Consider the following 27241-nt stretch of genomic DNA (forward strand, 5'->3'; position numbering starts at 1 on the left):
AGCACGGTGACCATGGCTGCGGGATCTCCATCAGGGATCCTGTGTGGATCCCACGGCATGTGCATTGGGCCTGGAGGCCGAGGCTGTGTTCTCTGTGGTGAATCCAGTGGCCCAGAGGAATGTTATCAGCAGGGTAGAAGACTGACCAGGCAGGCTGACAGGACAGATTATTAGAATTAGAGGGACTTTAGATGATGATTCAAATTGACAGGGCTTTAAATTATTTTATTTTGAATTGGCTGAGGTTAGGATGGATGACTTCATCCTTCTTCCTCTTCCTGTCCTAATGAGATTAGGAATGAAAGTGGAAATGAGTTGAAGAGGTGATGAGATGAATGAAGTGCATGAACCAATTTATTTCAGGATTGATATTGAGTGAATGGTGCAAAGATGGTGTGAATGTGTATTGAAGAAGACGCACACCCCCCTGTGGATATGAATCCTCATGTTAGCAGTATAAAGAGGGGATTCAGCTGTTTTGGAACATGGATGCCATTCCGGTGTTGGTGCTGGTTCTCATGAATAGTTTTCTCATGGGGTGCAAAAAGGTAATTGAGAGGCTGGGGTGAAGCCCATGGTGTGTAGGTATTTTGGCAGAAGGGCACCCAAGGTGCTGGGTGAGTACTGGCCCATAGCAGGCCAAGGAACCTAGAGGAGCAACCTAGATTTTGATGAGGTGGGCACGGGTACCCATAGAGAGTACCTGAGGTGCCACATGCCAGAGAGGGCTGAGAGGGCTCCCAAAAATTTGGAAGAAGCAGGTATCTCACAAGGTGGCCTCAGTGGTTCGAGGGTCTCACATTTGAGACTGGGCAGAGACCTGCAGAAGGAGCCACACTGCCCAGCCATGATATTATGCAAAGGCACAGATAAAAAAATTTGAGGGCAGCTCAAAACTGTTAGAGCACCAGCACGCTGGACTATGGGTAAATTGGTTACATAGAACCACAGTGGAGGGGTGTTAAAGCTTGGGAAAAATGTATTTTTAAAATGTTAGGTCAGAAAGAGATGCTTCCCCTTCACACTATTTTTGATGTTTGTGGTCGCTGGATGTTATCGGAGTAGAGTAATCGGCTTTTGCGAGGACCCATTGCAAATTGTTTGTGTAGGGGTAGGCACGCACCACTCCCCCCTCCCCCCTTTGGGCTACTCCACCAGTGAGCAATGTGAAGCCACACCACCTCAATGTTATTAGTCACTGCATGTACCTTGATCTCCTCCTGGGAGCTAGTTTGATGGGATTATAGGGCCTAGGGGGTGGGGGATATATTTGGTGAGAGGGGTTTAGAGGAGCAAGAGATTTAAATAAAGAGGGATTGGTGGGGTAGGTATGGCTAGGATAGGTTACGGCGAAAGCCGGTCATCCTACCTGCTGACACCACATGTCTCTGCCATCACCACTGAGTACAATAAATCTGCAGTCATTCCATGTGCTGGCTCGCACCATCTGCTCGCACTCTCAGCCATGTAATCTGCCAGACCATGCTGCTCACCTGCTTCACCACTCATCTACTGTGTCGTTGCTAATAGGCCATAAAGACCAAAAGACTCCACTCATGTTTCATGGCTAAATAGGCCGAGGGTCTTTTGATTGTTCATTGGGCCAGATGGGTCAATAAGACCTTGTGAGAGGCCACATGGGCACTTTTTGTGCAATTTTGTATGGATATGCAGTAAGAAGAGCTCCAATTGTGGAGAGATCATTTTGGCCAGGGGAGCACCGGGTGCTGAAAGGCGCGATCGTCACCGAGGATACTTGTGGTGTTGGAACTCAGGGCTCTGATAGACAGCTTTTGGGGAGAGAGATGTTACCGAGTAGGGGCGAATGCAAAAATAGACTTTATAGACTCCGCGGAGCAAGAAGCTGAAGAAGCCATCATATAAATCTTAACCTCATGCCAACATTCCAACAACACATTGTTGTTTAAATTACATCCGGATTTAGTCATACAAGTATGTGCCTTATACAAGGAATACAAGGAAATATAACACAGGTGGAGGCCATTCAGCCCATCATGTCTGCGTGAACACCATCCTAATTTATCAACACAAGATCCAAGGAAGAAAATGCAAAAAAATGTTTTTAATTAATGATTTTTTTATTTTTAAGTTTTTTTTTTAAGTTTTCATAGTTTTTGGATTTTTTTTTTCTTTCCCTCAGGGGAGGGGGCATGGGCTTGGTTAAAAACACACAACATCAACCACACAACCCCCCTTGACAAGACCCCCACCAACTGCATTCCAAACACATGCACACAATCACCCATCAATGCTCAAACGACCTAAAAGTCATATCAACACCCCCATACCCCTCTATCTCCATAACATCCAGGTACCAATCTAAATCTAATTTAAACTTAGTGGATGAATGAGTAGGAATGACTTGGGTGGTGAGTTGCATTGTTGGTAAGCGGGGTCATGTTCCACATTGCTCCCCCCTTTCTGGACGCAGACTCAGGAGAGTCTGAATAATGATGGTGGGGTTGTGTTGTGGAAATAACTTCTCGGGGTTAACATTGTTTGGTATAGTTTAGCTTCTGAGTAAATGTCTTACAGTAAGTGTAAAGTAATTAATTGTGATATTAGATATGTCTCACTTCTGTAATTGAGAGAAGATATCTACCCATCCTCGTGTTCGTGTCTAAAAAACACCAACCTTGTGAACCTATATTTTATGCTCTGCCCTTTGTAATCTGTCATTTATGTGCTTTTCAAGTGTCCCAGTAGTCCTTGAAGCACCACAAAGGTGAGAAATGTCACCGCACCTATACAACAAGACTGGGAGAGAGTCATCCTGAGAGGTGACAAGGAGGAGGGGAGCAGTCTTCCACCCATCAAACAAGCCTTTGGGCCAATGGCAAGTGAGAGAAGAGGGGCACAGGATCTCATGTGTAACGTACGGGATGGTGGCCACAAAGGTGTGTGTGCAGGTGGAAACAGGGAAGTTGCCCAGATTCACCTTGGAAGGGTGCAATGGATTTGCTCGTGCTGTTCCATATGAACCACACCCCACCAAGCCAGAACCACACCCTCTCCTCTGCTCCCAAGCCCAGAGCGCACGGGACGCAGTGGCCTCTTCTCCGCCAGAGCAGCTGGGACCTGATTTCCATGAGACCAACCGGACATCCTCCTGTAGTGTCCGACCAGACATCAAATAATATTTTTTGTCCTGTGATTTATTTTCTCTCTCTATCATGGTGTACATGATTGGGCCCGCTAAGACCTAGGTAATTAAGCATTTCTTATTGATTGATGAGGAGGCGTTATTATTGATTGTTGATTGTGATTTCTTCTTTATGTATTCCCGTTCCCTGTGCCATCATTTATGTGATATGTACCTGGTCTCGGGGTGAATTTAATCTGTGGTAATCATTTTTGCCAATTTATCCTCAACAGACTTTCCCAGATTTCAATTGCAGTTGATGCCGTATATCCAGACTGTGCCGCGAATCTCCTCGGCTTGCTCGGCCATTAACCCGAGGCATGCAGTATCAATTAGCATAGCATAACGGCTGATTTGACGGTCCCAGTGGCAAAGTATCAGAATGAAAAGACTAGTGATCTGTTCTTGGATGGCCAAACCAGGTGACCGGTATGGCTGCTGTTGGAGCAGCCCCCTGGGATTCAAACCAGGCAACTTAGATGACCCACGACGCCAACAATATATCTCTGGAAATGCAATGGCAAACCACCGACTATAACCCTTGCTTATAAGCTGCTTCAGCAGCAATGAACCTGCCTATGGGCAGAATGCCAGAATACAAATATATATATATATGTATATATATATATATATATATATATATATATATATATATATATATATATATATATATATATATATATATATATATATATGTGCACCAGGTGTTGCCCGGGTTCTTTTTAAATGAATTTAATCTTCTGGACACAGGTCTGACGCGAGCCCAGTATCAATTCCCTATTGGGTCACGGCAGGCATAGCCAAAGGGGGTTGGTGAGGGGGAAATAAAAAACACCTCTGAAACCAAAAATGTAGGGATGGGCCCCGGGAAGGTTATGCTAATCGAGACCGAGGGGCTCGCCACCTAACCTATAACCTTCCCGGGGCCCGTTCCACCATTTTTTTGTATCGCCACCTCGCCTCTAACCTTCCCGGGGCCCATTTCACCATTTTTTGTATCGCCACCTCACCTATAACCTTCCTGGGGCCCATCCCAACATTTTTTGTTTCAAAGGTTTCCTCCTATCTTTCACCGTTTAGGAGATTAGCGCAAGCGGACAAATAAACAAACAAAAACTTCAAAATGTATACGTATGGATATACAGTATATATATATATATATATATATATATATATATATATATATATAGATATATATATATATATATATATAGATATATATATATATATATATATATATATATATATATATATATATATATATATTTATAATTATCAGTGGGTGCAAGTGGTGAAATTAAGTGCAGTTGCCTTGAGCAATCCACATTTTCTTTACTGGAAAAGACACTGGGCATTCCCCCAATATGGATGTCACTCACGTTCATAATATCACAAACTCACAATGTATGTGTCAAGTGATGCACAGCATATGTGATGTGCCCTTTGACACCAGTGTTGTTTTGTGCAGCCTTTGATGAAGCAGGGCGTGAGCTGGATTCTTCAGATAAACCTCCCAAGCTCGTTTCAGCCTAGATCGGATTGTGCACACCACATGTCTTGCTGCCACTTCAGAGACGGTGGTGCCGAGAGCAAAGCCTCTGTCCTCACGAGGCCTGGCAGCCAACACATACACACATGACTGCCCAGCGAGTTTACGCCACGTGACTTTTACACATCTGCATTATGAATCATGCCAAAGATGGACCACTCAAAGACACCAGGGCTTTCTCAATGAAGACCAAGTTTTTCCCTCACGATAGTGGAGTTTTTCAAGAGTGTGAAATGTCTTCCACTTGTCTTGCTACACTGCTCAGAATACTTTTGTGTTGTACCCATGGACCATGCATTCGTTTATCGTCATCATGAAAAGCGCTCAGCTGGGAAGGGTGGGATTTGATGTTTGCAAATAAGCTTCAAATAACAGAAACAACAACCACAAAAAAAAAAAAACATTCCTCATGGAAGACTTTACTTTTAACTGAATGTATGAAGTGAACCCAGGTTCATATCATGGAGTTCATATCATGATACAGGTGAACCCAGGTTCAAATGCCTATTATATCTGCTTGTCCATTGTCCACTAATGGCATTTCAATTCATGAAAAAGTACACCAATGTCTACTTAAGTCTTTGTCCTGCATTTGATACATGTACAACCCCAAGAGGAACTTGTACATGCATCACATGCAGGATGAAGATCGAAGATCACTGAATAAATAAATAAAATATCGGAGCCAGTAAGAAAGTGGATAAAATTCCTCCACAGCGTCATTTGAAATATCACGAACAGGAATCTGCTAAAATTATCTCAAAGTTGACTTTTACATAAACATTTCACAAGGGATTCTCAGGACACTCTCCTCTAAAATAAGCATAAACGCAGTGGGAATTTTATAAACAAAGGGGCGCATCAAAGTTTGAGTGGGATTTTTAATCTGCACTCGACCCGGGCAAAATCCCTTGGATTGGGGATACTTGCATGATGTGGCGAGTCATTTGCCGGAGCAAATTTTAAGCGACTTTGCTGACAATTTGACTTGCCTGTACAAGTATGATAAGTCGTAGAACACACCCAACACACGAACGCCATTAAACACAGAGATTATTTCTTTCCTGGATTACAACAGTGTTGCAATAAGTCTCATCTTTTGGAAATTTTGAGTTCCTCCCTACTCCCCCTCAAACTGCTCATCCTCCCCTGCCACAAATATGAGATTAAGCACTATTTACTCAAAATATTCAACACTTACTACAATTGTATTTAGATTTCCACCCCGGACATGGAATTTAATGAATTATCCGAACTGAAGTTTTTGACACTGTTCGAATCTTTGAAAAATGTATGATAAACTGAACAATGGCAGCAATATCAAAATACATACTTACATAAGCAATTTGATATTACTGTACTTGTCTGCCAACGCAGATAGACACTAGCCTTAATTTGCAAGACTAGTTCTTCATTATACATACATACTTACATACATACATACAATCAGGTTCAGGTGGGTGGCATATATGTTCTCCAGATATGTTCTGGGTCAGATATGTTCTCGTGGATCAGGCATTACATAGTGGAGGTATGCACTCCACCGAGTGCCCTTCTAGTTTATAGATGAGAAAGGAAAAATAAAGCACAGCCAACCAATAATCACACCAAGTACAAATAGTCTGTTTCAAGATAACAAACATGGTAGAACAGAAGTCATCACCGGCGACATTTCATCTGTAACTGATTGACTTCCTCAGGCTCAATTTTTTTGACAATGAGGCCCGATTAAGTCCATCATTTTTAGATTAAACGTTGCCTGTGATTGTCTATTACAAAATTGGTGAAGTCATATTTCGAACATTTATTAGTAGCCCATGCCTTTTCCATATTTGAAATGCACGCACATGAATACACACATGCCCTGAGATGAAACAATATAGCTTTAGGATAATGAATTACTACTTACCAAGAAGAACTAAATTATTGTGATCTCTGTAGGAGCTAATTGAATTGGTTATCACATCTTTAAAACAGACCACCATAATGCAGGTGCATTACAGGCAAGACTGGAGATTTGACTTCAAGCTCAGCTGCTGATAGACAGCAGGGAAGCTCGCATGCCACCACAGCAGCATGCATTGGACAAATACACGAATCCTTTTCTCTGAGCATGTAATAGTCAATCATTGCATTTCCCTGTTCACCGCATACATGTCACAATCACCAAGCAAACACAGATTTCGCCCCTGCTCCATCTGCTGATGTCATGATATTCAACTTTCTTCTCATCTCGTATTCCTCTCCCAATCTTCTTCTCTCCATCTCTGTATCTTATGTATAATAATGTCAGTGTGTGTGTGTGTGTGTGTGTGTGTGTGTGTGTGTGTGTGTGTGTGTGTGTGTGTGTGTGTCCTTCATAACTCCAAAAGCATGAAACCTAGCAATCCAAAACTTTGAATGCATACTAAGGAAACTCCAAGAGAGTGCATGAATGAAAACTGGATATTTAGGTAAATTGAAACACTGCTTTTGAAGATAACTAACAGGGTGCTAACCAGAAAATTTTTTTTTAAGTCTTACCAAGATAGCAGAATGCCATCATGGTCAGCCTGGTGTCACTTCACAGGGGGTCTTAAGTCACCATTTTGTTTAGGCCTGCTCAACAATGCCTTGGCATGGAGCATTCCGCAACGGTTTCTGTACGACAAAGCGCTCAAAATGTTTTGGTTTTTTTTCCACTTTCCACACTCATACCATATCTTCATTCCTACACATCGCTGTGTACATCACTTTTGTCGGTGCTATAGTTTTCAAATTAGAAGCTTAGAGCGATATTATACATTATACGAAGCAATTTTCCATGATGGCCTCTCACGGACAAATTAAAGTATATAATCAAAATTTGTCTTCGGATATGAGGATCGGAGCTTGTGGACTAAATAAATGGCAAAATCTGGAGGGAAATCTGAATTTTAAAAGAATTTAGTGATTCTTATAACAAAGCGTATTTACTTTAAGCCAGGCTATGATCCCTCCTTCTCCATATTTACACAAAAAAAGTGAAATTACCAAAGCATCAAACTTTACTTTTTCTACTGTTCAGACAATTATATTGAGTGAAGATAAAAATTGAGGAATGTGTCGAAAGTTTACACTTCCTTGAGTGCAACAAAATTAATTGAGCAGTGGGCGTCGTGACCGGCTCCATGGGGAAATCCCCAGGGTTAGGAAAGAAAAATATATTAAAATAAAGATCGATCTTAAAGAACGATTATATCATAATGGGAGGATTCGAATGGGTAAAGCAACGGACGGGACAAGTTGACTGCGAGTTCAAGAGAGAATGGAAAATGTTTTCAGTGGCTACAAAGCAATAGTTGCTGAAAAAAAAAAGAAAGCAGAAGACAGAAGAGACTCACTTTAGCTTCTTCCAGAAAGTTGAAAGGCCTCAAACTGATGAACCCACAGAATCAACATTCCCAACTTATTTTACAACATCAAGACCAACCCCATCACCAAGAAGAAGTGCGAAGAAGAAATCATTATGTCCTCTCGTGGAGTTGTCAGACATGGAGGAAGGGGCAGACAATCCTGAGCATGTCTAATTATATCAATACCATGCAACCCACACCATGGCAGGATGAATGACAGATATGAGCACTTTATCTAAGCTGTCGAGCCTGGGTTCGAATCTCAACCCAGCTATAAACTATCAATAATTGCGATCATCATGCTGGTGTTTCACAGGCAGGGTGATTAATCAATGTGTGTTCCTCCCTCAGATGCATGTAAAACTGGGCGTCACGTCTGCCAGAATTAGACTGCGGACGTTAAAAGACACTTCGCGTTTTTGACACTGTCTGAATCATTGAGAAATGTGTCCTTCAGTTTCCATCGCAAAGTGTGAGGGAGATATCCCCAGCATCGTGGCCAAATTCCAAATTCCTGCTCCAACATATAGGGGCACTGCATCGGCAGCACTGCCACATGCTCACTCAATGACGTTACTTGCAGCCTTGTGCTACACAGGAAAAAAATAATAATAAGATGACCAGACCCCCATGTACAGTATTTTATTGCAATAATATTTTGATTATCTCACTCTTTGAAAAATCCCACTCAATTTTTTTTCTGTCAGTAATGCAATCCCTTTTAGTACATGAAGTGGTTGGGATTTTGAAGTTTGATTTACATTATTTCAATATAAACAATGTTTTCCAGGAATGCATCAACGTAAATATGGAAATGTCTGTTTATCGGTGTGTGTGTGTGTGTGTGTGTGTGTGTGTGTGTGTGTGTGTGTGTGTGTGTGTGTGTGTGTGTGTGTGTGTGTGTGTGTGTGTGTGTGTGTGTGTGTGTGTGTGTGTGCATAAAGCATAACATAACATTCTCTTTGCGAACTCCCCATCCACCTTCACCTTTCTCTCGCTTTTTCTCTCCCCACTCCCTCTCTCTTTCTCTCACTCCCACCCCACACCCTCCTCACACTCCTTCTGAGTGTATAGCGATGTTTCTTTAGGAATTGCTCCTCTCTTCACCACTCCCATGTTCCTCCCTTGATATATTCATTCATTCTCTCTCTCTCTCTCTCTCTCTCTCTCTCTCTCTCTCTCTCTCTCTCTCTCTCTCTCTCTCTCTCTCTCTCTCTCTCTCTCTCTCTCTCTCTCTCTCTCTCTCTCTCTCTCCCTCTCCCTCTCTCTCTCTCTCTCTTTTTTTTTTCACCCCTCTCTTTGTATTCCCATCAGCAAAGTGACGGGTGGTACATGCTGGCATATATTATACCAGCAAAACATCACTTGCACTGTTTTTAAAAAAATTCAATCAAATTGTACTTTTGGTACATACCAGCTATAACATGCAATTATCTTCACCAACCATTCAAATGTTCTTTTTCTTAAATTTCTTCATCTGTCTTTCAGTGTTTTCTCATCTCTGTATATTTCTCCTTTGTTTCACTTTTTTTCTTATTTTTACCTCGTGTGTAGCAAAGACATTTGTACTTTTGACACCCTTGCATACCTTCCGCACCATTCCACTGCCCAGAGCTTTTTGCATATACTTTGTATAAACAGTTTTTGTCTTGTTGTATGAAGCCTCGAGACAGAAAGCATTCTCCAAGACTGGTGTTGATATAAACTTGGGCAGATCCATTTGAACATGAGACATTATCTCTTTGAAGTAGTGGTCCATATTTATGCTCTGTTTGGATCTATATGCATTTGCTGTCGATGATGCAATCATTTAGCAGCGACCCGTGATGATTGAACGATCTTTGCCAGAACTTCTTCCTTCTCTCGAGACCTCACAATTGCCAAATGAAAAAGACTTTTCATATGTAGCACTTTGGAGAACCTTCTGCAGTCCAAGCAATCCTGTAAAAGTCTACATCTTCATATCAAAAAAGAAAATCAATTACAACGACTTTTGCCAAGTGAATTTAGATAGCTACCTTGATCGGCATTGCGGATCGGAGGGGGACATGGATTTAAACTTCCTTGCGTCTACTTCAAAGTGCAGATAATGCATTTCTTCTCTGCTATGTCTATGAAGCGCCGATATACTTCAGAGGAATGTATTTTTACAATGCAAGAGAGAATTTATTGAGACAAAGGGGGGGATGCTAGGAGACAGAATGTAGAGTATGGGTGAGTATAGAATTGAAGGAAAGGAAGGTTTGGATGAGGTCGGCGTAATGTTATTTGAATGAATCTTCGTAGCTGAAGACCACCATTCACATCCGGCATGTGAGCACCTGGAGCGTGAAAGTGTTTGTCGTATAGTAGCTGCAGCCTGCGCAGGAACCACACACTGGGATAGCAAGCAGTGTAACTTAGTATAAAGGAATACCAGAGAGGATCAGACACACCTTGCTACCAACAGCTTATGCAGGAATTTGTAATTTGCTCAAGGTACCAGTGATAACTTGCCCTCTCTTCATGAAAGACACCAGGGGACATTTAAGGTCCATAAATTAATGCAAGCAGTTGGGACACTCAGCTTTACAACCGATGGACAGCACACAAATTGATGACTCGTCTTGCATGTGAAACACCAGGGTGGCAGTTTAAGTTCTGAGTATGGATTCAAACCCAGGCTAAACAGCTCAAAGATTAATGCGCCCACCTCTAGGCTATTCTGCCAGCCCAGGATGACAGGACTAAGGAGATGGTCGGGACATGTATCGAGAACGTCAGGTTAGAGGAGGATTGTGATGAAAATTCCACCATAGTTGCGTACCTAATAAGTAAACGATTTATTGGATTCGTGAAATTTGTTGTCAATGCAATTAGATGAAGAGGCTGGCAGGTTGACCTCGAGGTACGCACACTGCTTCTAAGCTGTCTAGTCTGGGTTGGAATCTCGGCCCAGCTTTGAACTGTCATCCTGGTGTTTCACAAGCAGGGAGATTCATCAATGTGTGTGCCGCCTCTCGGTTGTTGTAACTTGGCAAAAATGTTGTTGCAATTGTTGCGTTAAATGGGTTCCCATCTGCTGGCATTAGTTGGTGGACATTAACGATCCAACGGCGTCCTTCGTTAAGAATGGGTGAGCTATTGCCAGTATGATGGCCATTTCCAAGTTCCTGCCCTAACGGTTGAGTCGGACATCAGTGCTGGCCGCCCACTTCGTGAAAGACTTGGGCCAAGCTTCCCCCAGCCAACCCCACAAGAAAGTAGGAATAACTGTGGCCGTTGAAGAACAATACAAGGACAAATGTGTCCAAGAGCAGCGTCCTCAAGGTTTTGTCGGCTAAAAAAAAAAAAAAAACTTCCGATGCTTCGTCACGTGCCTTCATTAAGCCAATAGCGAGACCCGTCATAATGTATTTACGTATTTACGATATATAGTGTATTTAGGAAATTACAATACGATAAATGGAATAATCTTTAAATAGTAACGTGAACTTTTCGAAACTTTAAAGCAAATGTCCGAATATATTTAAAAGTTCATGATAGACGCTCTCACAAGGCACCGTCTATGTGAGGATGTGTACATGTGCTCAGTATTTAAGGAGATCCGGATCTTGTACATGCAAGAGCCGAGTCCTTGAGGTTAACATTTTGGAAGAAGAAGAGGAAGAAGAAGAGGAAGAAGAAGAGGAAGAAGAAGAAGAAGAAGAAGAAGAAGAAGAAGAAGAGGAAGAGGAAGAAGAAGAGGAAGAAGAAGAGGAAGAAGAAGAGGAAGAAGAAGAGGAAAAAGAAGAGGAAGAAGAAGAGGAAGAAGAAGAGGAAGAAGAAGAGGAAGAAGAAGAGGAAGAAGAAGAGGAAGAAGAAGAGGAAGAAGAAGAGGAAGAAGAAGAGGAAGAAGAAGAGGAAGAAGAAGAGGAAGAAGAAGAGGAAGAAGAAGAAGAAGGAAGAAGAAGAAGGAAGAAGGAAGAAGAAGAAGGAAGAAGAAGAAGGAAGAAGAAGAAGGAAGAAGAAGAAGGAAGAAGAAGAATAAGAAGAAGAATAAGAAGAAGAAGAAGAAGAAGAAGGAAAAATAAGAATAAGAAAAAGAATAAGAATAAGAAGAAGAAGAAGAATAAGAATAAGAATAAGAATAAGAATAAGAAGAAGAAGAAGAAGAAGAAGGAAGAAGAAGAAGGAAGAAGAAGAATAAGAATAAGAAGAATAAGAATAATAATAAGAATAAGAATAAGAAGAACAACAACAACAACAACAACAACAACAACGACAACAACACCGATCTCTCCATGAGCAGCGTTCGCGACGCGAGACGTTGCTAAAAAGAAGAATGCAAGTGAATAAATAAATGACTGAATTGTTTTTAATGAAATGCTAATTTATGTTTAAAACCCGAAGTCAACGGTTTGAAGCTCTGACAAAATGTGCTATATTAGCCTCGAGCACGTTTCCCCGAAGGGACGACATAAGATAATTGCAATTGGTTTGTGCAGCAGTGTGTGTCTGCGTGCAGATCTACTACAATATTGAGCCTTCATTCTCAGATCTACTATAATCTATATACCCCAGCAAGCATCTGCAACATGAATTGCTCAGTGTTGCATTCCATTGTGGTTCCATATTTAGGGATTATTCATTGACCATTGTCCTGTTGTCCACAAAAATTAAGAGCTTGGTTTAAAAAGAAAAAGAAACCCAGCCACATCCTGAAATAAAGGGTGCTCATCCATTGACTCGATTACTACCAATTGCTGCAATTATTATGCATTGTACATTGCTATTATTAAACGCAGGTGAATATACATTAATAAAATAAAAAGGTGTACATATCCAAGTCACAATAAATAAATAAATAAAACTTTTGTGAGAACAAAACTCTCCTCTCCAAAGTTTTATCTTGCCAAAAACACTTTAAAAGTCACAAAACCTGATTTAGTTGCATGGTGGTCATTTGATTTGTCATTTGTTTGTAAGACGAGCTTTTTCACTTTTGCAGCACAAACCATGAATAAAGTCACAAAGTGAAAACAAAAATTATCTTATTTTTTGCTTATTATCAAGCAACTTTTCAATGTTTACATGCGATGGGTACTCACCTGAAATGCAGCAACAAATCCTTCTCAGTGAGGCTCTTAAAGATGCACTTCTTGCATTCAAATCCCAATACACTGGTCTCCCGGTCACCTTCCCAGTGCTGCCCATTTGTTAGGGCCACTGGGGTCTTCGACACACTTTCAGCAAAGCCGACAGGTGGTTCTGCACCACCAGGTTTCATCATCGATGAACTCTTTGCCACGGAAAACGAGTCGCAGTCATCATCCGTCCGTAGTTCAGCTTCTTCGGGACACAAGCTGACAGCACTCGGCGAACCGCTGCCGTTAGTCTGAGGCTCCTCTTTTATAAGTCCCTCTCTGACATCATTTGTAGATGTAGTGCCTGAAGAGCCATAATCTTCTGTCTTTGGTGTGAAAGAAGAGACAGAGGAAGTGTGTAAAGCCTCACTACGTAGTATGACCTGCCCATTAACTAGTAGCCTTTCAGCTTTGTTGTTATCACATCCCTTAATGGTATTCTCCACCTCCTTCTTGTCATCCTCATCCAAAACACCATGCAGTTTGTTAGCATGCGTGTTTAGGACATGTGACTCCAGATCCATGCGACAGCTCCCGATGTAGGTGAAGTTACAAAATTTGCATCTGAAATACTTGGTGTCTCCTTGGCAGTCAGGAGTTTTCCGACCGATTCCAACCAGTTTCCCGTTGAGGGTGACCTGTAATTGGGACAAAAGAAAATCGAACAATGAAAGACTCAAGAAGACTCATTGAGTCTTCGACTATTACCTTGTATGACTCACAGTCCAACCCTTATAAAAAAAAACCTTTCTGTTGCATCCATGGCCACACTCTTTCCTGAGCATCATTACAAATGAAGCAGCCAATAAAAAGAGAACAAACTGTGGCAGTTTGCTGTTTCTCTTCCTTGTTTTAACCTTCACCAAACTGAATGAATACAATTTTTTTTTCTGTTTTGTTTGAGAGTATCTCCCGAGGAGGATAATAAGTCTCAAGCAACATAATTCTAACCACCCTGGCTGTACCTAAATGAAAAATGAGACTTAATACAATGTTTGAAAAAAACAACAAGGAAGCTGTAACATGGGAAAAGTTCATTGAGACCCTCATACCTGTGCCATATTCACATCCAGGAACTTCCACCGACAGTAGGTGGTACTAATTACGCAACTAACCGCAAACAGGGCATTTGGCAAAGGTACCAGCACACAATGACATCATATTTTTGAAATATATAATCTACGACTGGAATGTAAAAGGGAGAGCTGGAGTTCCATCACCGTTGATGAAAGGACGGCAAGCTCTGCATTGCAGCAGTATCTGCTGGCATTGCATTAGAGCAGCATATATTTTCACATTGGGAAACCAAACGGTGATTTCTAAAACTGAAAATTATGAGATCTTATCATGATCAAATTTTTCACATCCAATTCTCATATGAAAAACAAAAAAGGGTTGACAGGAGAGCTTGGACGCATGCACCACTGAGCTGTCGCACCTCGATATGAATCTTGACACAACTATAAACTGTTACCCTGTTGTTTCCCATGCAAAGCAAGGCTTCGATATGTGCGCTGTGCATTGCAAGGTTGATAAGCTGGAGGACCCATTTGTCAGCACTGGTCATTGGTGGATATTAATGATCCCACAGTATCTTACACAAAGAGTAGTTGAGTTATTGCAGACACCCTTAACAAATTACAAATTCCTGCCTAAATCAACTCCAGCCTAACGTCAGGCCTGATCAGTTTGTTCATAAAAGACTTGAGCCAAAGAGGTTTGTCGGGCGACCTCACAAAAATGGGGTCGTCAAAGTTCTAGCGGTAGTAGTAGTTGTAGTAGCCCATATGAAAATAATGCACCGTTAAACAGCAAATGCATTCCAACAATTAAACTTCCACTCCTCCCCCCCCCTCCAAATCCAAACCCATCAAAATAAACTATATATCTGCGATCACAAAGCTATTGCCAAGGGTAAGCCTCCCCCAGCGACAGTGATCTAATGATAGCCATATTGTTTTCAGCCCGCCACACCATCTTGACATTCAACATTTAGGGATAGAGGCTAAATTAAGAAAATGTGTCCCAATCTACCGTCTATCTATAAAACTCAGAATTATGAAAATTGGAGAATTATTCAAGTTATGATAAAAAAAAGTGTTTTTAGTTATAATTTTTCAGATTTTCATCACGATCTGAAAAAGTAAGTCAAGGACAGAAATCAGATATCAGGTGCACAACTTCAGTGCAGGTACACTGTTATGATGCAAGGACATCTATGAAGATCTAGTGGTCTTTGAGAGTCCGCAATGGCAAAATTGAGCGATGACAAAAATATGCAGTTTTTTTTTTTTGAGATTGTCATTTTACCATGACCTTTAACTCAAAAGGATATGATGTAAATTAATTGCAAATGCAACTTGTTCTCGGGCTTAGTCTATGCAGAGAGGGCAATTTTGTTATGATCGAACAAAGCTTAATCGAGTTATGGTGGAAGATGTTAAATTGTCTATAATTAGGTCATGACCTTAAAAAAATAGGTGAAAGTCAAAAAAGTTAAGTCAACCCACCATACTTTTTATTAACATTATTTCTGCAAAATTTCATTCCGAAAGTACCAGCCATATCTGAGATACGGCTCAGATATTGGAAGAAAAAAAACAGAAGAAAAAAAAATGGTGGCTCTGTCCTCATGAAGGTCCTCATAGAGAACTCCGAGGTACCATTGCACTTCCACTGACACTAATTGTAGAAATTTGGGGCACTAGTTGCAGAAACAAATCCGACAACAGGTATCTTCTTCTTGCATATGGCAGCTTGGCTGCCAGGTAGCTATAATTTTGTTGGTGCACAATTATGCCACTAATGCAGTGCCCCTGTACCAGCAAACTGGTACTCATTTTGCTGACCTCAGAAGGATGACAGGCTGAGTCAACCCCACCTGGTGTGAATTCAGCAGCCAACGGGGCTTCAACTCAGCACTCTAAGATCCCAAGCCAGCCACCCTAACCACAAAGCAAACACCAGGCTTCACAACAGGGATAAGCCTCCCCCTATCCTGAAGGAGGAGGCTTAATTATGGGAGATAATTACTGCAGTTACAATGTCACTGCACAGTCCAGACATGGTCCATGTTTAAGACCTATTACAATGATCATTTAAGAAAAGGCCAAATAACTGACAGAGAGAATTTCTCAATGTTATATTACAGAATTGAAACAAAAATTTCAACTGAAACAAAAACCTCATGTTCAATAGAAACAAAAATTCAAATTTTATAAAATGATGATTATTGCAGACTTGCAAATACAACCCGTTGTTTCGCTGGCAGGGGTTTTAAGAGAGGGAAAGAGAGAAGAGGGAGGGGATGGGAAGAGAGAAACAGGAGGAAGGGAGGGGAGAGAAAGGAAGCAGGGGAGAGAGAGGAGGCAGGGGAGAGAGAGGAGGCAGGGGAGTGAGATAGGGAGTAGATAAGGGGAGGGGAGGAAGAGAGGACGGAGGGGGTGGGGTGAAGCATAGAGAGAATGGAGAGGAGGGAATGGAGGGGATGGAGAGAGAGGAAGAGGAGAGAGGAAGAGAGGAGAGAGGGAGGGAGAGAGAGGAGAGAGGGAGGGAGAGAGAGGAGAGAGGGAGGGAGAGAGAGGAGGGAAGGAGGGGAGAGAGAGGAGGCAGAGAGGACGGAGGGGAAAATATGGAGGGAATGCAGGGAAGGGAAGAGAGGGGAGAGGACAGAGGGAGGAGGGAGGAGATGGAGAGAGAGGAAGAGAAGAGAGGTGAGAGGAAGAAAGGACAGAGGGATGGGAGAGAGAGGAGGGAAGGAGGGGAGAGACAGGAGGCAGGGGAGGAATAGGAGGCAGGGGAGGGAGAGGAGGCAGGGGAGGGGAGGCAGGGGAGGGGAGGCAGAGAGGACAGAGGGAAGGCAGAGGAAGCAGAGAGGATGGAGGGAAGGGAGGGGAAGGGAAAGCATGGAGGGGCAAGAACAGAGGAAAGGGAGGGGAGAGGACAGAGGGAGGAGGGAAAGGATGCTAACAAGGGGGTAGAGTGAATAAGGGGGGGGGGGATGGGGAGAGCAACGTCTCAAGCACCGTTCAGTGCCCTATACTGAACAAAAGAGAAGTACCGCTCATGTACAACCTCATGATCCCATCGAGTGTGAACATCGAAAACAAAGCATTGCGACTAGATATCATACTTAGGTACAAAAAAGAGAAGAAGGCATGACTAATTGAGATGTGAATACCAGCGATTTTGGACTAACGATGCATAAATCAAGAAAATGACCAAATACCAAGACCTCAAGAATGAAGTGAAAAGATCCTGGAAGCTGAAAAATGCCAAAGTTGTTCCAGTGATAGTTGGAACCACGGGAATGATGACAAAGAACCTCACAAATATATGAAAAACCATCCCTGGGAATATTACCACAAACAAACTACAGTTGCAAGCTCTCTTGGCTTCAATAATGATCCTGAAGACAGCCCAGGGAACAAAACTTTGAGATCAGAAAACTTCATAGCTTGGTCCATGAATTGTGACCCCTTACTGAAATGAAGGTGGATACTTTGAGCCTGACCTGGGAGGACTCCATTCCATATTCTGAAACTCGCATATGCAGATACCAATCAACGACACGCACACACGGAGGTGGAAAATTAAGACCTGGTCGGTCTCTGTTTCACCTCCTGATGAACCCCACCCACATGTGGAGAAAGCAGGCAACAACAGCAAATTGTGCGCGCGCGCACACACACACACACACACACACACACACACACACACACACACACACACACACACACACACACACACACACACACACACACACACACACACACACACACACACACACACACATTTGTGCTTGGCCGATATCGGCAATTTTTCGGGAATTGGCAGGTTGGAGTCTGTGTGATTACTGACTACAGTATGTACTGGACACAACCCAGAAACATTGAGTAGCTTTCACCGAAAAACAATGTTGCATTTATAAAGATGTTTCAAGGAGATGTGCGCAAACATTAATCTTTATAAACAGCTGCGTGTGATGGGTGGAAAAAAAAACATTTTGGTTGATAATTTTGAAAACACATTACTACGGCAAACGGCTCAGAAACCTGGTGTTGTAAAACCTATTTTCCTTTGAAAATCACAAAGAGAAACCATGCAACCTTTGTAAAGAACACCTGGTAACCAATTGCTTTCGAAACAGTCACAAGGACATTGAAGGAAAATCTGATCAAACCTCCATAAGACACGGGATGAAACTTTGCCACCATGGTGCCCATAATAGGCATGGCATGTCCACACACCCATGGAGATTCCCTACAGATCCATCCATCCATCCATCCATCCATCCATTGGGACCATACTCTGTGCAGAGCAATGGTATGGCCTATTCAGTCTCCTTGGCTATTGGGCACAATCCCGGACGGGTCACCACTCTGACACAGTATAACAACAAGCTGGCACTCATTTTTCTGACCTCAGAAGGATGGCAGGCAGAGTCAACCCCACCTGGTATTAATTCAACAGCCAAGGGGGATTTGAACTCAGGATCCTAGGATCCCAGGCCCACCACCCTAACCATTAAACCAACACCAAGGTCCTACAGATCCAAATCTACCCACATGTACAATATGTACCTCTACCTTTGGTAACTGTCGACTATACATCCCAATCGGGACATGAACTGTACCACGATCGACTGTAGGGTTCTTGGTCAGTAGCTTGAGCACTCGAGCAAGCACTCCAATGGAACGCCTGGCTTGGCATGCAATTGCCAATTGTTGTTGATAAAACCTTACATGGCAAGTGACCCGTATTTAGTGGGTTTGACCCGTTTTCTTTGTTTAAACCTGCAGACCCGTTTTGGTAGTGTTAAAACCCATATTAGATGGAAAGTACGAACAATTTCAAAAACGCAATGTTGAGCTTCCATTCCACTCGTATGGATTCACACAGAGTGACAGATCTGTAGCAATCTTTATCTCATATGCAAGGTCCCGCTGTAGTCTGATTATTGGCTGGGTGACTTTATGAGCTTCATCCAACTGACAAATTCCTTCAATCCTCATCTGTACGCATTGTCACTTCCTCTCATCTACCATTTGTCGTCACCCCGAATCAATCGGTCAGCCTATTCGCTTTCCAATTCACTCTTCGACTTCTCACTGTGATATTTATTGGTATTTTCAAGTATTCTGAGTGGTAGGATTCAATTTGGATTGTTTTCATTTGTATACAAGGTGTCCACAAGTTACCATTCCAAATACAAACCATCATAAAAAAAATACCATGATGTGCGGCTTGATGCTTGTGAATGAACAAACATTTCTCAAAGTTTTATTGTCATGATTTATCAAGAAAACCATGTCGCATTCATCACCATTAATCATGACTTAGTCCCTATAAGTCAGGCAACACTGCTCTATTTTGGGGACGCTATTTGCAGTAAAGGTAACGTCACGTGTCGCAGGTGACAACTGGCAATGAAAAAAGTAAATAAAACCTTGAGAAATGTTCTTTGTTGAAAAATGTAATGTGTCATTTTTAACCCTAACCCTAACCCTAACCCTAACAAACCCTAACAGCATAACCCTAACCCTAACCCGAACAAACCCTAACCCTAACCCTAACAAACCCTAACCCTAACCCTAACAGCTAACCCTAACCCTAACCCTAACCCTAACAGCTAACCCTAACCCTAACAGCTAACCCTAACCCTAACCCTAACCCTAACCCTAACCATAACCCTAACCCTAATGTATGTTGTATGTATGAATGTATGTTGTCTTACTTGGAATCTCCTTATCATTAGTGATTAGTCAATATATCGAATAGCGTTTTTACCACCTTTGGTTAACCCTTTGTGTGCTGCATTGTTTATAGTCGCATCGTTCCCTGCTGCTAAACTATTTTTTTTTAATAGGGCTCTGAATTTCAAGTGGTATTTGCAAAAAAAAAAACACAACTTGGGCGTCAAGTTAGACGAATAACCAAAATAATAAAAAAAAATTGTTTCCCAATTTCTTTTTGTATATTGTCGCAAATGTGCAACTGCAGTTTGCAAAGGGTTAAAAAAACCCACTTTCGTTTCTTACCAACCCGTCTTTTTGTCACCTTCAACTTGTCATGTATATAAAACCATACACCCGGAAATACCCAAGCGATGCCCGAATTTGACAAATGAACACTTTTTTTAGCATTGGAACTGCTGCTACTTTCAAATCTTGAGCTTAAATTTTGAAATTCTTCTTAGTTTAAGAGATTCTCACAATTATGGCATGGGCAGCAACAAAATAAAGCCACAAATGCTGACGTCTCTGGGTGTTTATAAGCATTGCAATGTACCCAGCAATTTGTAGCTATGGTGAACAGGCATTCGATATGAGTAAGAAAAGTGAAGAAAAAAATTATCATTAAGAAATCGTTGCGGCCTGTTCCAAGTCAAGGCATGGTTGAGCAGGCCAAAAAACATGGCGGCTTCAGGCCGCAGTGAGGTAACTCAGGATACACCTGAAGACCCCAGAGAGCGATTTGGCTGAGGTTCACCTGATGAAGGATATAATTAAATAAGGCCGTTAATTATCTTCAAAAGGGGTGTTTTAATGAACCCAAACACCCAGTTTTCACGCCTGCATTCCCTTGGAGTTTCCTTAGCATGCATGCAAAGTTTCAGACTGCGAGGTTTCATGGCTTTGGAGTTATGAGGGAGACACACATACACACACACACTCACAAGTTTGATAACTGTGATGGGAAATTTCACTGCGCTTGCTTTTTTGCCAAAAAATAAATAGTGCATCCTTAAGGTATAATTACAACTTCAGCAAATTTCCAGGAAATGTCAGTGGAGGCAGCCCCATCTTGTCCATTATTGGCCACCAAACTGCAGTGAATGTCACACGAGTTTCCCATCCAATTGCAGTACAATACTACAACCACAAAATGTGCCTGCCTCCATGTAAATTAACTGAATTTGAATTTCTGCTGAATTATGCAATTTTATTCCATATATGGATGTAAACTCTGAAAACTAGCATGAGCTTTCATTTTAAATAACCTTACATGACTTTCATATTAGTATGCCTGGTGTTGGCTTCATGGTTAGGGTGGTGGGCTTGGGATCATGAGTTCAAATCCCACTCTGCTGTTGAATTAATACCAGGTGGGGTTGACTCTGCCTGTCATCCTTCTGGGGTCAGCAAAATGAGTGCCAGCTTGCTGGTACCCTGTGTCGGAGTGGTGACCTGTCCAGGATTGTGCCCAATTGCCAAGGAGACTGCTTAGGCAGCAACAACACTCTACACAGAGTATGGTCCCAATGAGTGGATATTATTCATTTCAACAATGGTGAGCTTTCCACCAAAATAGGGGTCTATTCAAACCTCTTCTGGATTTGTTCTGGATCAAGTAATTCTGATTGGTAGCCAACTGTACCGATGTAAACGCAATAGTCTTCTAAATTTCGCCAGGTACTTGAAAGAAGTCGACAGGTTGTGGACAAACAAAAATGAAAACACCTGGGTAAATGAGGGACACCAAGCAACAGCTTCCACACAGGTGTGGCCCATGTGTTAATCAAGCAAATAACATCCCAGCATGCTTGGAGTCATGTATAAAAATGCTGCACAGGCCTGGTTGCCTATAATTATGGCTCACGTGGCTACAAGAGAAGACCCCCCCCCCCCCAATGCATGACCACAGAGGATGTGTGCTCGCCAAATTGTTTGATGAGCATGACACTGATGTTATCCATATGACATGGCCTTCTCAATCACCAGATCTGAACCCAATCAAGCATTTATGGGACATTCTGGAACAACATCTGAGACAGCGTTTTCCATCTGCATCAAACAGGTGTGAGTTGATTGACTTTCTTGTGGAAGAAAGGTGCCACATCCCTCCTGCCAAATTCCAGACACTGGTGGACTCTATGCCACAGCACATACAGGCAGCACAACACATACGTTGTGCGTCAATGCGCAATTAAGTGACTTTACATTGGCATTTCCATTTTGTTTGTCCACTACCTGCATTTCCATGGTAGCAAGACTTGTTAAATAAAATGACTCGTCCAATTTGGCACACACATGTTTAGCTTCCAGGATTGCTGTACAATATTTCCTTTTTTTATGAGATGGTACTTGAGCAGTTTACAAAATCATATATATATATATATATATATATATATATATATATATATATATATATATATATATATATATATATATATATCTTCTTCTTCTTTCGGCTGCTCCCGTTAGGGGTCGCCACAGAGGATCATGCATATGATCCGCATAGTGATTTGGCACATGTTTTACGCCGGATGCCCTTCCTGACGCAACCCTGGTCGCCTCTTGCGACACAGGGATCTGGTACACCTATTTCAACTGGGGTATACACCGGCCCAGTATACTGGTACTCATTTCGCCGACCTCTGAAGGATGACAGGCTGAGTCAACCCCCTGGTGTATTAATTCAGTGGTCCAACGGGGCTTGAACTCAGGACCTTTTGGATCCCAAGCCGCTGCCCTAACCACTGCGCCAACACCAGGCTCATATATATATATATATATATATATATATATATATATATATATATATATATATATATATATATATATATATATATATATATATATACATATACATACATACATACATATACATACATATATATATATATATATATATATATATATATATATATACACAATAATACATACAAATATACATATACATATACATATACAGGTAATGGACCCAAAAAAATGGAAACACCAATGTAAAGTCACATAATAGGGTGTTGAGCGATGACGTACAGCCAGTTCGGCCTGCATGCACTGTGGCAATAGAGTCTACCGGGGTATTGAATTATGCAAAAGAGATGTGGCACCATTCTTCCATGAGAAATAGTGACCTAAGTCGGTAATTATAAATATATATGTATGCGCATGTATATGTATATACAGACTCCGAGTGATGCAGTGCACGATGAAGTGCTACGATCTTGCCGGCAAGCACAGAATCATGGCACCGTCTGTTGTACATATATATATATATATATATATATATATATATATATATATATATATATATATATATATGTATATATATGTATATATACACACATCTATATACATACACATACACACACACACACACACACACACACACACACACACACACACACACACACACACGCACACTATATATATGCACACTCAAATCACTCAAAGTTTTCAAGCTATATACAATATAAACTCGGATGCACTTTTAAGAAGAGGCATCATGAACAACTTGAGTGGATCAATACGTTTGTAATATTATGATCCATTACTTAACTTAATTTAGCTGGCAATGTAGATATAAATTGCCCTGATGGTGCCCTGCAATCCTCAAATTAAAAGTTGTACATACCTGCACATCATAAGTACCATTGGAGATAACGGGTCGCTGAACAATCACATCTTGGATCATCGCCTTGAGGCGCTCGACATTGCTGCAGAGCTGGAGGAGTTCTTGTGACTCCGAGTGATGCAGTGCACGATGAAGTGCGACGATCTTGCCGTCAAGCTCAGAATCCTGCCGCCGTCTGTTGTGCATTCCCAGGTGGTACTTGCGAAAATGTTTTACCAGATCACTGGGGTCGTTGCCATAGTAACTGTATCCACACACGCTGCAAGTAAAGTCCTGCAGCTCTGGAACCGTGGTCAGACAATTGTCCGACTCCTCATGAATCAAGCCTCCGAGGTTTCCGTCTCCACAAATCTCTTGCCCTCCTGACGTAGGACTATCCCCAAGTCGCGGAAGCTCACAACAGCGTTCAGGCAAGCACTCCAGCGAGGAAGCATCTCCATTCCTATCTGCATCTCCCTCTCCATCTTCACAACTGCCGACAGAGTCGAGAGTGCCTGGCTCAGAGCCCAGCCGTTCGAGCTCCACAGCCGTGCACAGCATGCCAGTAGGCCGGCCACAGTCGTGAGAGCGGCTGATCTTTCCCGCATCTCCCTTGGGGTTGTCAGGTCCGTTCAAAGCACCACCAAGACACTCCAAATGGCCCCCAGTAGTTTGGTCCGCTTCCACCACTTGCGACAGATTGCCAGCAGGCTTTTTTTCAGGCTCCGGAGACAAGGAAACGTTCCTGAGAGGAAGAGTCTTCTTACGTACCATGTCTGTGCTCACACAAAGTGAAAGGGATGGTTGATGCATCATCGGGAACCAATGGAATTGCACTCCACAAATGAAAGTCAAATTTGTGTCCAAGACAAAAAAAAAAAAAAAGTCATCAATTTTGATCGTCCCCCAATTTGCTGTGGCTTTCTCCGCCTGTCGTCATTCTAGTTCTTCTAACGGTCAGGTGTTCGGTACTTGTGAGCACTTGAAATAATTTTCCTCCGGGTCGTTAACACTCAGCCAGTCACATGTTGGTGTCACAAGTGCTTTGAGAGAAGTACTTGGCAATTAACGACGAAGAATAAGAATAAGATGACAAAAAGTTCGAACTTGGCCACACACACACACACACACACACACACACACACACACACACACACACACACACACACACACACACACACACACACACACACACACACACACACACACACACACACACCAGCACCTGGCCGTAAAAGAGTGAAATAAATATTGTAATAACAGGGTGATTCCACAAGCAAACAAGTCGGAAGCATCTGTAAATAACACTGGGGGGAGAACCGGCAAATATCACGTGACTGCTATATTTAGTGCAAAAGGAAATGCTCAGTTCAAAAACGCCGCCACAAACCGGAGGCGAAGAAACCCCAAAGATTTAAGCGCCTGGACCAGCCCGGAATTAAGAGACAATCATTAAAACCGTCTGTATATCAAACGCTCGATCCCTTTACCCCTTGCAATGCACAACTACCCACACACCCCCCCCTTCCAAGCCAGCCATCCATCCCGAAACTCGAGACCTTGGCTTGATGAAAGAGCGTTATCGTATAAACACATGCTCGCTGAATTAAGCCTTGTAACTGACTTCACGACGAAGGAATGAGCTTGACACGCACGGGCGGAAGCGGTCTCGCCGGCGCGCACAAGCCGGGCGTTCAGCCGGACCACGAGAAATGCAAAAGCCTGCGTTATATGGCCACCTGCGCTATGCGGACATTTCGCGTTTTATTTACAAAATGTTTTTTTTTTCATGGAACAGACGGATGAATGCAAAACCATACGTACGTACAACGTGCCGGTTGAAGTGGCAACCGACTTGAAAAGGTTTCCGGGCAAAGCTCGAACTTTTTCCCACGGTACGGAGGGGGTTCTCTCACTAGCACGCAATGAAGGAATGAAAAATTAAATAAATAAATAAAAAACTAACAAAAACATCCCCCGGCGTTGACGCTGCCACTGCGTGAACAACACAAAATAGGGCAAATTAAAAGGCGAAATAATTAAAGAAAGAAATGGAGCTGTTCTACCACAATCGACTGATTTCCGCCATGGCGGAAAGAGATGAAAGGGGTTGGGAAAGCTGGGGGGAAGTGGGGGCAGAGTGCTGGAAATGATCGTGTGTGTGTGTGTGTGTGTGTGTGTGTACACATACATAATCAGTGTATGAACATAAACATAAACGTATATATATATATATATATATATATATATATATATATATATATATATATATATATATACTGGTTGTCTTGTGGGATAGCATTAGTTGTGAGTGTGTTAAAGATCTCATGTGATCGTTGGTGAAAGGTGGCCGAGTTATCGCCGGCATGCTGGGTAAATTCCTTGTTTCTACTCCGGTATTCTTGAGGGTTCTTTTAACACCTTGCTGGTGGTTGCTTTCTCGGCAGCAGGTTCTGCACCATAAATAAATTGACCAGGTAGTTGACACCTGTTTCATGTGAACGGCCAACTTTGGATACAGAGGACAACCAATTCTCTAATATATAACACACCAGTAATCGATTGCCCTTTGTAGTCGAAGTGGCTCATTCACATGAAACAGGCGTGACCCACCTGGTCAATTTGTTTATAGTGCTGAAGTTGCTAACACTGACACACACACACACACACACACACACACACACACACACACACACACACACACACACACACACACACACACACACACACACACACACACACACACACACACACACACACACACACACACACACCAGCCAGTCCGACTTACAATCACATTCCACCTTCTTGTTTAGACCCCCCCCCCAGTTGGTGTTGTCTCTCCACCGCCCTCGATGTCCCATTTTCTCCATCCCAGGGTTCTCAACCCCTCTTTTTCCGGCACCCGGGGAGTGGCCCCATTCTGCGCCTAGTCTTCATCTCCCCAACCACCCCCACCTCTCCTCTCTTCCTTGCCTGGGCCTGCTTGGGAGGACAGTCACGTCCGAATGGACGCGTTCTCACGGCCGGCGGGCTCAGCGCGCAAAGACCAAGGCGGCTCGGATGGGTCGCCCGTCACCCGCGGCCCGCGCGCGACCCTCACCTGCGTGTGAAGCGTCCTCGCTGCGGATGGTCCGCTTGCGATGCGCGGCCGGGACACACGCCATATATAGGTCTGCAGATAGATGGGCCGACAGCCTGGGTGCGGGCCGTGTGTACGAGCGAGAGATCGACTCCCACGTTTGTGCACATAGACACACTACATCTATATCCGGAGCTGTGTGTATCGAAGATAAAGCGGTGTTGATCATAGACCGATCGTCTTTGCCGGGTGATCTTCACACTCGCGACTCGAATCCCGCTCGCCTCTCGCCGCCCTGCGACTGGCGGAGGGGCCTTTATCAGTAGGGCTTATCGCTGCCCGCTCCGCTACGTCAGCCTGTCGGGGAGGTGTACGCCGAGAAAGGGGGGAGGGGAGGAGGAGGAGGAGGAGGGGAGAGTGCGAGCAAGCGTTGCCTTCAAAGTGAGCTATGGAAATGTAGACCATTTAGCCTGAAATCTTCACCTCCTGCTCCTCTCGAGTTCCCACCCTGAAGATCATGAGTAATACAAGGATATTCCACCACCCAACCCCTTCCCCTCCCAGAAACACCACAAACACCGTTTGGTGTTTAGTTTTGAAAGTGACCATGGATGGAAGTATGCATGT

General features: G+C 42.8%; 1 protein-coding gene across 3 annotated transcripts in view; it reads right to left on the bottom strand.

Annotated features, from left to right (window-relative positions):
• LOC147017213 (zinc finger transcription factor Trps1-like) overlaps positions 1-27168 on the bottom strand; it is a 114989-nt gene extending 87821 nt beyond the window's left edge. Inside the window, exons 1-3 of one of the 3 annotated variants that reach the window (XM_085846661.1) lie at positions 26636-27168; positions 23554-24308; positions 13156-13829 (exon numbers count right to left, since the gene is read on the bottom strand). In XM_085846661.1, the coding sequence (XP_085702787.1) occupies positions 13156-13829; positions 23554-24308; positions 26636-26843 (1637 nt within the window). In that variant the 5' untranslated portion in view covers positions 26844-27168. Of the gene's footprint in view, positions 1-13155; positions 13830-23553; positions 24309-25356; positions 25686-26635 lie in introns of those variants that run through there. The other 2 variants (XM_085846663.1, XM_085846662.1) reach the window with 2 other exon arrangements.
• Between the last annotated feature and the right edge of the window lie 73 nt (positions 27169-27241).

Source organism: Eptatretus burgeri, chromosome 11, assembly GCF_056783735.1.
Source record: "Eptatretus burgeri isolate ZD-2024b chromosome 11, Ebu_testis_v1, whole genome shotgun sequence".
In the NCBI taxonomy this organism is placed as follows: domain Eukaryota; kingdom Metazoa; phylum Chordata; class Myxini; order Myxiniformes; family Myxinidae; genus Eptatretus; species Eptatretus burgeri.